Source organism: Dermacentor andersoni, chromosome 2 (genome assembly GCF_023375885.2).
Source record: "Dermacentor andersoni chromosome 2, qqDerAnde1_hic_scaffold, whole genome shotgun sequence".
Classification (NCBI taxonomy): domain Eukaryota; kingdom Metazoa; phylum Arthropoda; class Arachnida; order Ixodida; family Ixodidae; genus Dermacentor; species Dermacentor andersoni.
Genome location: NC_092815.1, coordinates 29,307,625 through 29,320,691, shown reverse-complemented (window position 1 = coordinate 29,320,691; position 13,067 = coordinate 29,307,625). Strand labels below are relative to the sequence as shown.

General features: G+C 50.2%; 1 protein-coding gene across 2 annotated transcripts in view; it reads left to right on the top strand.

The window, feature by feature from the left end:
• The first annotated feature begins 1,001 nt into the window (after window positions 1-1,001).
• LOC126542505 (arrestin domain-containing protein 3-like) overlaps window positions 1,002-13,067 on the top strand; it is a 102,861-nt gene continuing 90,795 nt past the window's right edge. Inside the window, exon 1 of one of the 2 annotated variants that reach the window (XR_008614952.2) lies at window positions 1,002-1,919. Coding sequence is in view for 1 of the 2 variants with exons in the window: in XM_050189608.3 (XP_050045565.1) it covers window positions 1,661-1,919 (259 nt within the window). In the remaining variant the exon portion in view is untranslated. The remainder of the gene's footprint in view (window positions 1,920-13,067) is intronic. The other variant, XM_050189608.3, reaches the window with a different exon arrangement.

Here is a 13,067-nt window from a genome sequence, read left to right as displayed (position 1 = left end):
TCCTCTCCTTCTAACCGAGTACCTTGAGCTGTTACTATATACCTCTGCTCTAGACGTCCTATTACCCAAGGAGTTCAGATGTCGCCAGAATTTCCTAGCTGCCTGTTTATCTTTTTTATTGCTTACTTCTGGCAGCCATTGGGACCCTCTTGTGTTGATTTTCTCGTTGATCAAATAGGATGCTTCCCTTCTGCATTTTAACTATTTTCTCTCTACTTCTGCTTCATGTTCTTCCTTACTTTTGCAATACCTGTGTTTCCTGGAGGCTTCCTTACGTTTCTTTATGGCCTTCTTAACCTCATCCCACCAGCTCTTGAGTTTTCGTATCCCTTGCCTTGTTCTCCTGACTCGCACCTTACCTAGCTCACGCTCAAATAGTCTCATTAACTTTGGGTAAGTCCAATCAGTTTCAGCACCCTCTGATATTTCCTCTTCAATTTGTTTGGCCGCTATTTCCACTTCTCTTTCCGAGTAAAAAATCCCATCTGGCTGTTCCTCACGCCTCGTGTTTTAGCTTCCCTCTTAAAACTCAACTTAATAAGTTTGTGGTCGCTACCTACACTTCTGGAGCCCTGTTCATCTATAATCATGGCTCCTAATCTATCGTACATCCTATGTGACATTAGCGCATAGTCTATTGTCGAGTGTCGATCCCCTACCTCCCATGTATGATTCCGTCACACTTATCAGTTGAGTTACAGACAACTAGGTTATGCCTCTCACACATATCCAGCATGATGTTACCTGTGGAGTCTGTGTACCCATCCATATCTTCAACATGCGCCATTCATGTCTCCTAAAACAATTATCTCACATCATTTTCATAGCTCATTGATGTCCGCTGCTATACAGCCCATATTGCGCGCCTAGCGCCATCTGGCGCTTAATAATCAATTCTCTAGCAAGTTTAGCGTGACGCATGTCGGGAAGTGTGCAGACTCTCCATTTTGTCTCTGGATGGCAGCACCATCTTGAGTCCTAATCGAACTTCCCCATCCAAGCTGTCATGCAAAGCGTCGCCTACGCGCTGCGGGGGGCCCGAAAAGTGCATACCTCGCGTGCCTGGCTCCTTAGATCATCTACAGATGTTTGCGAGGCACGAATGTCCATTCAGCAGCATAGCGCCGACGTATTTCTTGCGCTGTTAACGGTCCGTCCAGCCGCCGACGTTGGCCGGCGCGCGTGTGGCGTCTGTTGTTCCGTCTGCTACTAGTTAGTTTCGGTTCTCTGCTTTGGTCTCGCTCTGACTCTCACCTAAACGGGACAGCACGAGAGTGCGAGCGCATTCCCGAGGGGCCTGCTGCTGCCCTGCTAGAAGGCCTGCCTGCTGCTGCCTGTGCTCTCTCCTCCGGCGGCGATACCTCCTCTGCCTCCTCCGAGTGGCTTCGATCGGAGAAGCAACGTTGTCGACGCCGCGCAAAAGCGAGCAGCGGAGCCAGCAGGAGTGTTATATCGGCGTCGACCACCGAGCAGTGTGCGCAATGCGTTCGGTGACTGTCGCGGGCCGCCGGCGTCCGCGGGCGTCGCAGCACGCGCTTGGCGAGCGAAGCGGCCGCGAGCCCGGCGCGGGCTGACTCCTCCGGCGGCGGTGAGCTCTCTCCGATGGTCCGCGAGAGGCGACGACGCGACGACGTAAAGTCCACGAGGCTGCCGAGCCACCATGGGCAAGCTGAAAGCGTTCGACATCGTGCTGGACGGATACCGCAGCGTGTACCACCCCGGACAGGCGGTGCGCGGCAAGTGCGTGCTCGAACTCAAGGGTGACATGCGGCTGAAGGCGGTGCGCGTGTTCATGCGCGGACTAGCAAAGGTTCATTGGACCGAGTCGCGTAGCACGGGCAACCGGCTGGGTGCCTACACCGAGCACTACAACGCCGAGATGGAGTACTTCTTCCAGGGGCAGACACTTTTTGGCTCTGGTAAGTGCGCTCTATATATGCGTCATTTCTAGGATGCCACACGCGTCCGCGTGCGTCATACTTTCAGCGATGTATCGAGTGTCGAATGTCTGCATTGTTTGTGGCACGCCGGTGTTGTCCAGTTTACGGTCGTCAGCAATCTGCGACGTATTGCCCGCCACATGACGCGGCTTTCGATTGGAGCCTCGATTTGCGCACGGAGGATGGTTAAACCTTCTGCCGTGTGCTGTATCGAAATTTAAACCTCGCGCTCCGCAATCCTCCTCCTGGGCGTCCTTTCCCTTCTTTAGCTTGGTTTCATTTTCCAGCGCGCGTTGCGAAGTTGCTCGAACTCTGCATGAACGCGCTAGTTGAAATAAGATTCCCCAAAAGATGCTGCACTGCTTCACCACTTCTCGAGACGGATTACCGATAGCTCGGTATTTATAGAGACGTGTCTCGCACATATGTTAGCGCTTCAACTGTCAATGCTAAGCTTTCGGCCCAGGCATCGATGAATACGCGAAAAACGCATACATGTGTTGCTGTCACCTTAATCGTGTCGAATTCGGTGCAGCAGCTACCCCCGGTCACCGCGCAGGGTAGCCACTTCTCTGGCGGCCTATATCTTCGCCGTTTCTATAGGGAACGTGCCAGTCGACTGACTTGCCTTTCGTCGGCAGGTTGTTTGTTTTTGTTGGCCGGAGACCAGACCAAGGCAGCGGGTTTTCACTGCCACTTGAAGAAGAGAGAGAGGAAAAGAGATAAAAGAACGAAAAAGAAAGAAAAATAATACAAGTGGGGTGGTGTGGAGTCGAGAAGTCCAGAGCGAGCACAAACAAACAGCTTCTCTTGAATTTACGGCGCGGAGTAACTTCGCAAACAGCGTTCACCGAAGAATGCGACCGCTGATGCACGATGGACACCGTCGGCGCCGTTCCGTGTGGCGTTTGGCTTTTTTCGAATAGATTCCGGCGTCTCCCGTTTACAATGCGTGCTCTCCAGTAGAAGCTCGCATGACGGCCGGCGTGAACGTGCAGCCTAAGTTTAGCTTCACTCCGAAATGTCTCGCGGAATCATTTGTCATTTCACCAACCTCCTGCTCTCAATTTGAAAAGCTTGAAACTTCCCACGCACCACCCATCTAACAGACGGCGGAGGAATGTTTGGTAGCTGGCACTGGCGCACGATGTGACAGTATACAGCTGTCTAGTGGCGTCTTACTAAAGTTCGATCTCAAGAAAGAAAGGAAAAAAGAAAAGCGAAAGACAGACAGACATAAAGATTGTGTTGGGCAATAAAATTTAATGAAAAATAAAAATAATTAAAATAATAACTAAGCAGACAGACAGACAGACAGACAGACGTACGAACGGATACAACGAAACGCCCTCCATAATTTTATTTTTCTAGAAATAACATTACAAGAAAGACAATCTTTCCATCGAGAATAGTGGTCTCACGGAATTTCGTAACCAGCTGCGGACAGGCCAGTGTTATGTATGCCGATTGGCTACTGGGTCTTTGAAAACAGGATGTGCAGACTTGATCCTCTTGGACAATGCGCGATACATAATTCTGCACAGCTGTCGTTATACAGGTGGCAAAACGGTTCGCATTGCGCAGCTGAAAACGACCGTCGGATTCTGAGACAATTGTTACGTCGAAGTACGAACGGTTTCACGGGCAAACATGCAAGGGCGAATATTGTGACGAGAAGGCAATATTAACCTGGATTGTTCTTCAGCCTCGTGATCGTCAATGGTATTACTATTAGTTCTGCCTAAACGGTCAGGAAAAAAAAGGGGGGGAAACATTTAAAAGAAACAGAGAGAGAGAGAGAGAGAGAGAGAGAGAGAGAGGGGGAGAGAGAGAGAGAGGGGGGGGGAGTAGTGCTACTGCCAAGGCACGGGAATTACCTCCCCGAGCTATGAAAACACACGTTTCGACGAGGAAAATGAGAAGACCAGCGCGATCTTATCACACCGCTGCTTCAAGGACGTGAAAAGAGCCCGGCAAAAGAAGACAGGTCACGTGCTGTTATTGTCGTCGTTGTCTGTTGGTGTTGTTGTCTAGGAAATCCCCTTATCCTTTTCGCTGAAGCTGCAAAGTATCGAATTTAAATTACACCAACCCGTAAACATGTGTTTACAGGTGCGCAACATTGTATTGATGTTCTTAGTCTTGTAGTGTGCGTCGGCCATGCAGTTTTGAATGCCTGCAGTCTCGCGTATGTGAGCTTTTATACTGCTGCTGTTTATATTACAGTATTCCTTGTTTTCTTTTGTTTGCTTATGCATTGCGTGTCCCATGGGCCATGATCATTTTTCATGCGCGCTACCGGAGCGTTACGATAGTGCGTCAGAACGAAGGCCTCACGACTGTTCCCGTCTTAAACATTATTATTATTATTATTATTATTATTATTATTATTATTATTATTATTATTATTATTATTATTATTATTATTTAATGACGAAGATAGCACAAACGTTACTGTGGCCGCATGGCTCCTGAAGTGAAGACGACAAAGACCAAAGGGGCGGTGTCGCTGCTCTTGCTCGCGCTTTCGTTTGGCTGGAACTGCTGGGCTGCTGTCTGCGCCCTGGACCCGCTGACCCTCAATAAACCTCCTAGCATTCTCGTTGATTCTCGTAGCATCTTCGTAGCAGGTCTCGTTGACGAACGGCACCGCAGGTCCAGTTGAAGTGGGTCGCTCACCGGCGTCGTCTAGCGTGGTCTTGGCGGTAGCGGCGGGCAGAGTGCGGCTCCGCAGTTCCAGGGCGAGGCGTTGTTAGGGTACCCCGCACCTCCACCAAATGCTACGGGGTTTATTGACGCTTAGCGGCTCCAGCGCGGAGAGCAGCCCAGCAGTTCCAGCCAAACGACAGCGCGAGCAAATTTAGCAGCGACACCGGCCCTTTGGTCTTTGTCTTCCTCACTTCTGGAGCCATGCGGCCGCAGTAACGCTTGTGCTATCTTCGTCATTACAGTTATTATTATTATTATTATTATTATTATTATTATTATTATTATTATTATTATTATTTCTTTCAAAGAAAACAACGGTTTATTTCCGTGCCCAAAAACGTGGTGGTCGCCGATGGGCACCGGGCAACGGAATGGCCGGGAGAGAGAGAGAGAGAGAGAGAGAGAGAGAGAGAGAGAGAGTCGGGCGCGGGGAAGCCGCTCTAGCAGCCTTGGCTCAAGATGACGACGCGCCGCCTATGCAGGGGTCTCACCATCTATGGTCTCACTCTGGCGCGACGGGATGGCGCCCGTCGAATTGCCCTTCTTGGCAGTTGACGACGTCGCGGAAACGCGGCGGTTTTGCTCGCTTCGAAGCTCACAACTTTCTTTAACATGCATAATATATCCTCGTAGGTACAGTATATGTACCAATTAATGATGTGATTGGCATTCTTGGGATACTTCACGCACTTTCCTCTGTCTCTATATCTGGCTGCCTGCCTGTCTGCCTGTGTCTCTAACTGTTCTTCCGCCAACTTGGGTCGCTGGGTGTTCCGTTGTCTTAATGGGCGGAACGCTGGGTTGCCTTGCTGAGGGAACCGGGGTCGAAACCAAGCGCGGCATCAACTTGGATCCAGTGGGATCAACTAAACATATGCAAACCGCTCGCTAGTCAAGACCCCCAAAAAACTAAAACCCGCGATACGAGCACCGAAAACACGCTGAAAACTCGCTAAATTCAGATAACAATCAGAATCACGTTCAAAATGTTTTATTGTGTATACGTAAGATAGCGTTAAAAAAGAAAGAAACGATGCACCGCACAGAATAATGTGTTTGTTTTTGTCCATAATGGATGAAAATATATAAATTAGCAATATTATGTGAAGTGTGGAAATGTATTGCGAAACGAAACTGAATAAAGATTCTTCTGTGAGCTACAATCACTGGCCAGAAAGCAAGTTGAACTACCGGATAGCGAATAAAATTACAGAAAAAAAAAGGTCTCTTTCATCTTGACGTGGTCGCGCGTCCTGTGTGTATTTGTTCGCTGGCGTGGCTGGGTGGTCTGTGCCATCGCTAACACCGTATGTAGACCTTCATCGTGCCGATCTTGCGAACGATACCGTTTAACTGAAGCAGCATTTAATCGTTACCTCGGAGACCGGCCCACACAGTAAAGATGGGAGAAATGCGAATCACACTGTCTGTGGATGGTGATGATATTCCCTCTCACTTGCAAAAGGACCTGAATAAGCTGCATGATTGGGACACGTGAAGCCCGAATTTGTAAAGAAAGATTGCTTGCTTTTGTCCATCAAATAAAAAGAAAAAGAAATACAATTGCAAGAAAGGCGCTAAAATCCCGCCGCCCACAGGAGAACAAATTTTCCCATTAGACAGAAAAGAAAAAAAAAAGCGCTAAATTTAGCGGGAATACCGTTAAATTGGCAACAATGCTTGGACTACTGTGTGGCACTCGTTTGGTGCCGCTCTTCAATAAACCGTTGCACGCGAATTCAGGTCACTCGGCTTGCGCCCCTGTTCATTGTGAACACCTATATATAGAAAGCAGTTGCTGCTCGTTTGCAATCTCCTCCAATGCCCGGAAACCTAACTGTGAACGGCGTTATCTAGCTGTATATGCCAATGCCTGATTTTATTTTATTTTATTTTGACCAAATAAGCACCTCGCTAATTTTATATTTCAGGTAGCCTTAGAAATGCCAAAATATTCGATATTTGATTCGATATTCCGTGGTCGTTCTTCACAAATATTCGTAATCGATTCAGAAATTTCAGTATTCGAACACCTCTAACTTATTTTTAACATCATTATTATTATTATCATTATGATTATGATGTCAAACAAAGGCGACTTTTGCCACTTGCATAAGAAACGTTCGGATCAACCTCCCCTGCTCTTCGGCGACGTTACTCAATGGTCACGGTCGCTCACACGTGCACATACGCACGCTGTAACTGAACGTCCCCGCGGAAAGTGGAAACAGAGTAAACTCTGCATACGCTTCGGTTGCTCTATACTTAATAAGTACACCGAGTTAAATGAAGCGCGGGAGCAGGTAAATCGGTTAGCTGCTCTATTAGTAGGCGAGCCTGCACAGTCGAGCCCGGTGCCAATGAAGCCCGGTCCACAACATGACCTCGCCATCCGCGCGTCCCTCCTAATTGCATCGTGCAACGAACGCTGTAGCGTCTGCCGCCATTCCCGTAATGCGGCCAAAGAGGATCCAATTAGTGAGGCGCGCGCCTCTGCGCCTGGTGTCCGTCACGCGCGCAAGTTGCATATACGCGCCGCGTCGTCGGGCTAATTCTGTTTGGATTGACATCCGCGAGCCCTTGGCCTCGCGCTCCGCACCGGCCCGCGAAGGACCCCTTCTCCTCGAGGATAAGAAGAGCCCGCGCTGTCTAGTGGGACAGAAGGCTCAGAGGCCAGAGGCCGAAGTGCGCAAAGCCTCGGCGACCCGATCGATATTTGGCTTCAGTGCGATCTCCACGTTGTACCTGGAAGGGTGGCAGTTATGGCATAGCTATAGCAAGAGTGCAAGCGCAAATGAAAACAGGGAGGCCATGGACAAGCGCTTGGACAAGCCTTGTACCTGGCAGGAGGCACTGAAGCAGAAAATTAAATTATGTATTCGTATAGAGAAGTTTCGCATTTGTAAACAGGTAACCTAAAGACGTCTACGACGCTGGGGGCAAATGAAGTACTTTGCCCCCACCCCACACTGCCAGAAGTGGTGGGGGGGGGGGGGGCAAAGTGTGTCATTTGTCCCCTCACTTTGGAAAGCGGGCACTGGCACATTCGGCTGCACGCTGGAAAGTCCATTAAAGCTACACAGCTGAAGTTAAATTTTTCTTGGTAGAGTGACCACTTAAGTAACGCTTTTCTTTACTACGCATACCCCTACTTGGACAACGACGATTGTCTTTTGTGCCTTCTCGGGACACCCGGTAGCGGACAACGCGCGGGATTCGCACGCTCGCGTTGCGGATAACGCCTGGCGCTGCGCAGTTCCCGCTCCAACAAACTGTCAGCTTGCGCAACTTGCATCATGTCCAGTTTTTTCGGACCGCTATATCCGTATTCCAAAACACAATCAGCTTGTTACATTTAATGTGCGGGTGAGGGGGAGGTCCGGATAAAGTATTATAGTCAGCCGCGCCCAACTATACTGGTGTGTCTTACGGCATTAATTCGTTGGATTAATATTACCTAGGTCGCCACGAAAATGACTCTAGTGATACGAGGGAATTGACAGCATATGTCACCGAATGCGGTGCATTGTTGTGTTCTCTGAAATAAGAAGAAAAGTGAGATACGTTCTACAACGTCACTGTACATTGTTTCACGTTTGGTAAGTCTCACCATAGCGAGATTGGCTAAATAATGAATCGGGAAAAATTCGTATAGAGGCTGCCTAAAAGCGAGTCATTTTTATTAAATGACTGAAAATTATTGGGAAGAAGTTAGCTGCCCCGTGCGTTCGTTCTGCAACTGTTGCCCCCTGCAGCAGAATCATTCGGAACAGCCCTCTTCACACCCATCGTCATCGAGACTCCAGTATGCATTACAAAGAAACGGCTATTCAGCATCTTCGAATTGTGGATTCCCGAATGAAATACGAATTAAATAGAAGGGACCATTTGATTCCTTTTCGTAATTGCGAACATCCCCCAAATAAATGAATAAATAAATAAATACAGACAAGCAAATAAACAAATATCCCAAGAGGTGCACACGGGGTGATATTAAGCCGAACAGCTTTATGGTCTGCAGCTGAGAGTTGCATTATGCAATGTACGTGCACGCCGTCGGCACAGCACGTGCGAAGCGAATCTCCGCCAACGCATTCTTCGAAAAGCGTATGCACGTGTAGCCGAGACGGAGGCGCCCAAAAGCCGTGCTGCCCACGCCGTGCCAGTTCTTTGTCTATTGAATTTTCGGCCGCTACTCGAGGCTGATCCATTCTCCCGCTCCGAGATCCACGTGGCGGCGCCACTCGTGGAACGACGACAGCCATGCGCGCTCCAAGCGGTTGATGACGACGTCGGTGAGAAGATTAGCATCTGTGAGAAGAAAAGGAACGCGAAATCACGGCCGCGCGTTGCATCGCACAGGACGACAGCAGCAGAGAGACGAGTGCCGCAAACGTGAAGCCGGCCGAGCTGTCACGCGGCCGGCCGTCGGTAAGCGCGGTCAGAGGCAGCGAGTGCGCGCCGCGGAGGAGCCGTTTGCTGAACTCCGCCTTGGCCACCGTGATTCTATGCTTCGATCACGATGACGATTAACTGTTTAGGCTATGCACTTTGCATTGTCCACGAGGGACGTTATGTATACGAGTTGAATTCTTGCTCTGGCGATAGAGCGTCCCAAACTTGTTCGCACCGGGCTGCATATACGTACGTGTATACAATAGCCCCCCTGGCCCCTGGGACAGGTCTCGTGACGGAACCGGTTGCCGCTCTAGCCAGTTTGAAAGATGCAATGCCTCAGACAACGCTTCGAGGCGAGGACAGCGAGCACGGGAACCCGGCGCTGTAATTGTGCTCCACGAGAGCACACGTTACGCAACTATTATATCGCGCTCGGTATGAGCTACAAAGCTCGATATATGAGCTAAAAGCGCGACCGCTTTGTCGCGCACTTTCGCGTTGTGGCTGATACTGAGTGCGATAGTACATATAAATGGATCAAAGCATACGGAAACGAAGCGATTTACAATTAGCGAAGTGAAAATGGGGCGATTATGATATTGATAACGTTAAGCCCTTCGTGAGAATCGGAAACAACTCGCCGGAAAATGAAGAACACAGAAAGACAGGCAGGAGACACAAAGAAACGGAGCAAGCACGCAACGAAATACAATCGCATTTCTCGGAAGATTTTCCTTGGGTGATGGACCCCTGGCAGCCTAGCTTCGGACACCAACAGCAATAACCGTTGGACAAATAAAGTTTATTCCTGTCCTATCCTTCCAGCTAGTAGTTTTCCCAAAGCGTCCGTCTGGCAGACCGGGATTATGTTCACCGGAATGCATTCTTTAGAACATACTGTCACGTGGTAGTGACGGTCAAGAACACAGTAGCAAAACTGTGAATGGCGAAACTAACTCCTTTATTGGGGGAACCTGTGCCCAAAACACAAGCTACATTCAAAGCGCAACGATAGCGGCGAACACGGTCGGCGAACGTCGAAAATCTGATCTGCCGGTCAAGCGCGTCGGCTTTTATACGTGGGTCATCTAAGGTTCCAGAATATATCGCTGGTGCCCGCGTGTCATCCAGAAAGTTATACACAATTCGCGTCGCGCGTGCATTCAATCAGTTTGCACAAGGTTCGATGACAACGGACAGCGCATAGAACCATCGATAACACTCGAGAAACTACCGGTACATGCAGGTGCGTTCTATACGCTTAGCAATAACATTTGTGAAACGATGAAACGCGGTCAACCAAGAAACATAAACAAGTACACGTGTTAATATTGGGAGCGTCCTTCTCGAAAGTGGGGCTGCAGTCTTAGGGTTTCTGCTAAGCAAACGTGACTTCACTGCTGTTCGGCATCAGCTTCGCAATTACGTAGGCCTTAATGTGAATAAGTTCAAAAAGTTCAATAGGGAGTATCCTTAATTAGGCACCCGGCCATTGCGATTTGTCGTGCAGCCAGCGTCTTCGGGTAATCCCGTTGAACAGGCCGAAGTGTGATATGACATATGCTCCAAGCGATTCTTTAAGTACATCAGCTCAAACATAAAAGTAGAATTGCAAATATTGATGTATATATTTCCTTCCAGCAATGCATCTTAGTGTGTTGGTTCACCGTGTATGCTTGCGCAAGATATACGTCTTCGGCCACGGCGGCCGCATTTCGACGGGGGCGAAATGTGAGAGCACCCGTGCACTTAGATTTGGGGGGCGTTAAAGCACCCCAAGTGGTCCATATACCGGAATATCCCACTACACGGCGTGCCTCATAATAAGGTCGTGGTTATTGCACGTAAAACCCCATATTTTATTTTTTAAGCGTATACGTCTTATACGGAATGCAGTGAAATGTGGAAGGCGAATCCGGTGTCGGCATGACTTGGTCGCGTTACCCACAAAGAAAAGCTCGGAGTAAATAATTGGGCACGCCGCTCTTTTCGGCCGTGTAACTCTGGCTGCGGCGGGTCTGGGTCAGACACTTTCACGGCTGACCCAAAAAACAGCTTCCCGCTGGCCTGCATTGGCTGCGTACACGTCACTGGGACCGAGCGAAAGGCGCGCGCCCGACGTCGCCGTACGCGCACGCACTCGCCGCCCTTCCTTCCCGCACGGGGCACGCACTGTTTTAGGCGGACCGTCGCGTACGCACTGCGTTGGCATGCAGCGCCAGAATCCAGACTTTAAGTTTCTCTTTCCGCCTCCAGCACGAACAACCTCATTCCCTGTTTTCGTCGTGTTTATCGCGCTACGCTCTATGCCGTTACCGACCTGTGTCCAGACTGTGGTTTTCTGCGCCCGTGTTCAAGCCGGTGTCTCATTCCGGACGTTTCGCTGCTTTCCCATGTTCCTGCATGCTTTCCATGAACCATGATGGTTTCTTCTCTTGCCAGATGTAGTGTGACGGGCTTAAAACCCTACGGCACTTGCAGTGATTGCCGGTAACTTTTGCATGGCTATAGGTCCGTCTGCAGCATGCAACACTCCTACACTCCTCTGAGCCAATAATTGGAGCCAATTAGAAATTTAGCCATCCTGCCATATATACGTGACTGGCTGCGACGGTCATGAAGCCATATCTAGGATTGACTCGTAGAAAAGTAACGTGATGTTATTCGAAACCGCCGAGATTCTCCGCAGTGGGCGGCCCGTGAAGCCAATTTTGACTTACAGTTTTATATCTGCGCAAACAAACGACCACAGAGAGAGCACACAAGGACAGGCGCAGCATTGTGTGCTCACTGCGCTGTTACGTTTCGCCTACAACGCGCGGTAATGCCGGCGCGGATGCAACGGACGCCGGGGCTTTGTTCAAAGCGGCGGACATTTTGGCCCGTCCGACGCCGCCGCGACGCCTACCCGCCAAGCGTGTCCAGGCGTGTTTCAGTGCCACGTGTCTTCGTGTGTGCGTGTGTGTGTGTGTGCCCTCGCTTGTCAAAGCGCGGCAGCCGGGGAGCGGAGTTCCCCGAAGGAGGGGCCTGGAGGTCTCTCGGCTCAACCGCTCGCGCCGTCGTGGGCCCCTGCTGCGCCGTCCCGTGACCTTCATCCCGTGACCTTCCCTCCTTCCCTTTTGGACCGCGACGCCGAGGGTATAAGAGCAGCTGCCCCCGGACGCCAGAGGAGAGGCTCCGATTTGTACTGTTGAGTTACGTGCTCTCCCGTCTCTCCACTTCGGTCGACCTGACCGGCCGCTCTTTTGCTATGTTAGAATAAACAAGTTGTTCTGTTACCAGTCTTCTCATGCTTTGCCGGGACCTTCGGATGCTTCCAGTGCCCCAGGCCGCCAGGCCAACGCTACCCTTGGGGCTTGCGACCCATTGGCAATAACGGGCGTCAGCACCGAGACCCCAACAACTCGGGCCAGCGGTGCGATTCCAACATCTGGTTGCCAGCGGTGAGATCGCGACAACGGAGGCCAGCAGCGAAGAGATGCGGTTGACTGTATGCTGAGCAGCTCAACGACCATCCGGGAGCAGCGCAACGAGCCCTGTGTGATGACTGGTTGCCTGCAGCGGAACGACTGCGCGGAATTCTTGGCTGCGAGGTTTGGTGAGTGCGGGACTTTCTTCTTCTGAGTTTTGCCAGGCTTTTGTTAGTGTTAGAAACAGAGCTGGTAATTGTGGTTGTCGTTGCTACCGGGTTAGTTTGCGGCAAGACAATAGTAGGCAGTAGAGAAAGCAGCATTCAGAGCAGCCATGGATTTGAAGTCGTTGCGCAAACCGAAATTGCTGGAGCTTGCAAGAGAGTTGGGTCTGGATGTCTCAGACAAACTCAGAAAACCAGAACTGCTAAGGGCTATTCTTGAGTTAGAAGCTGAGGATGACGAGCTGTCGGAATGCCTTGAGACCATTGAGGAGAGGGAGACGGCAAAAAGACAGGAGCGTGAACGTAAAGAACAGATAGAACGAGAGCAACAAGAGAAAGAAAGAGAGCGCGACCGTCAACACGCTTTGGAAATGAAGCGTCTCGAG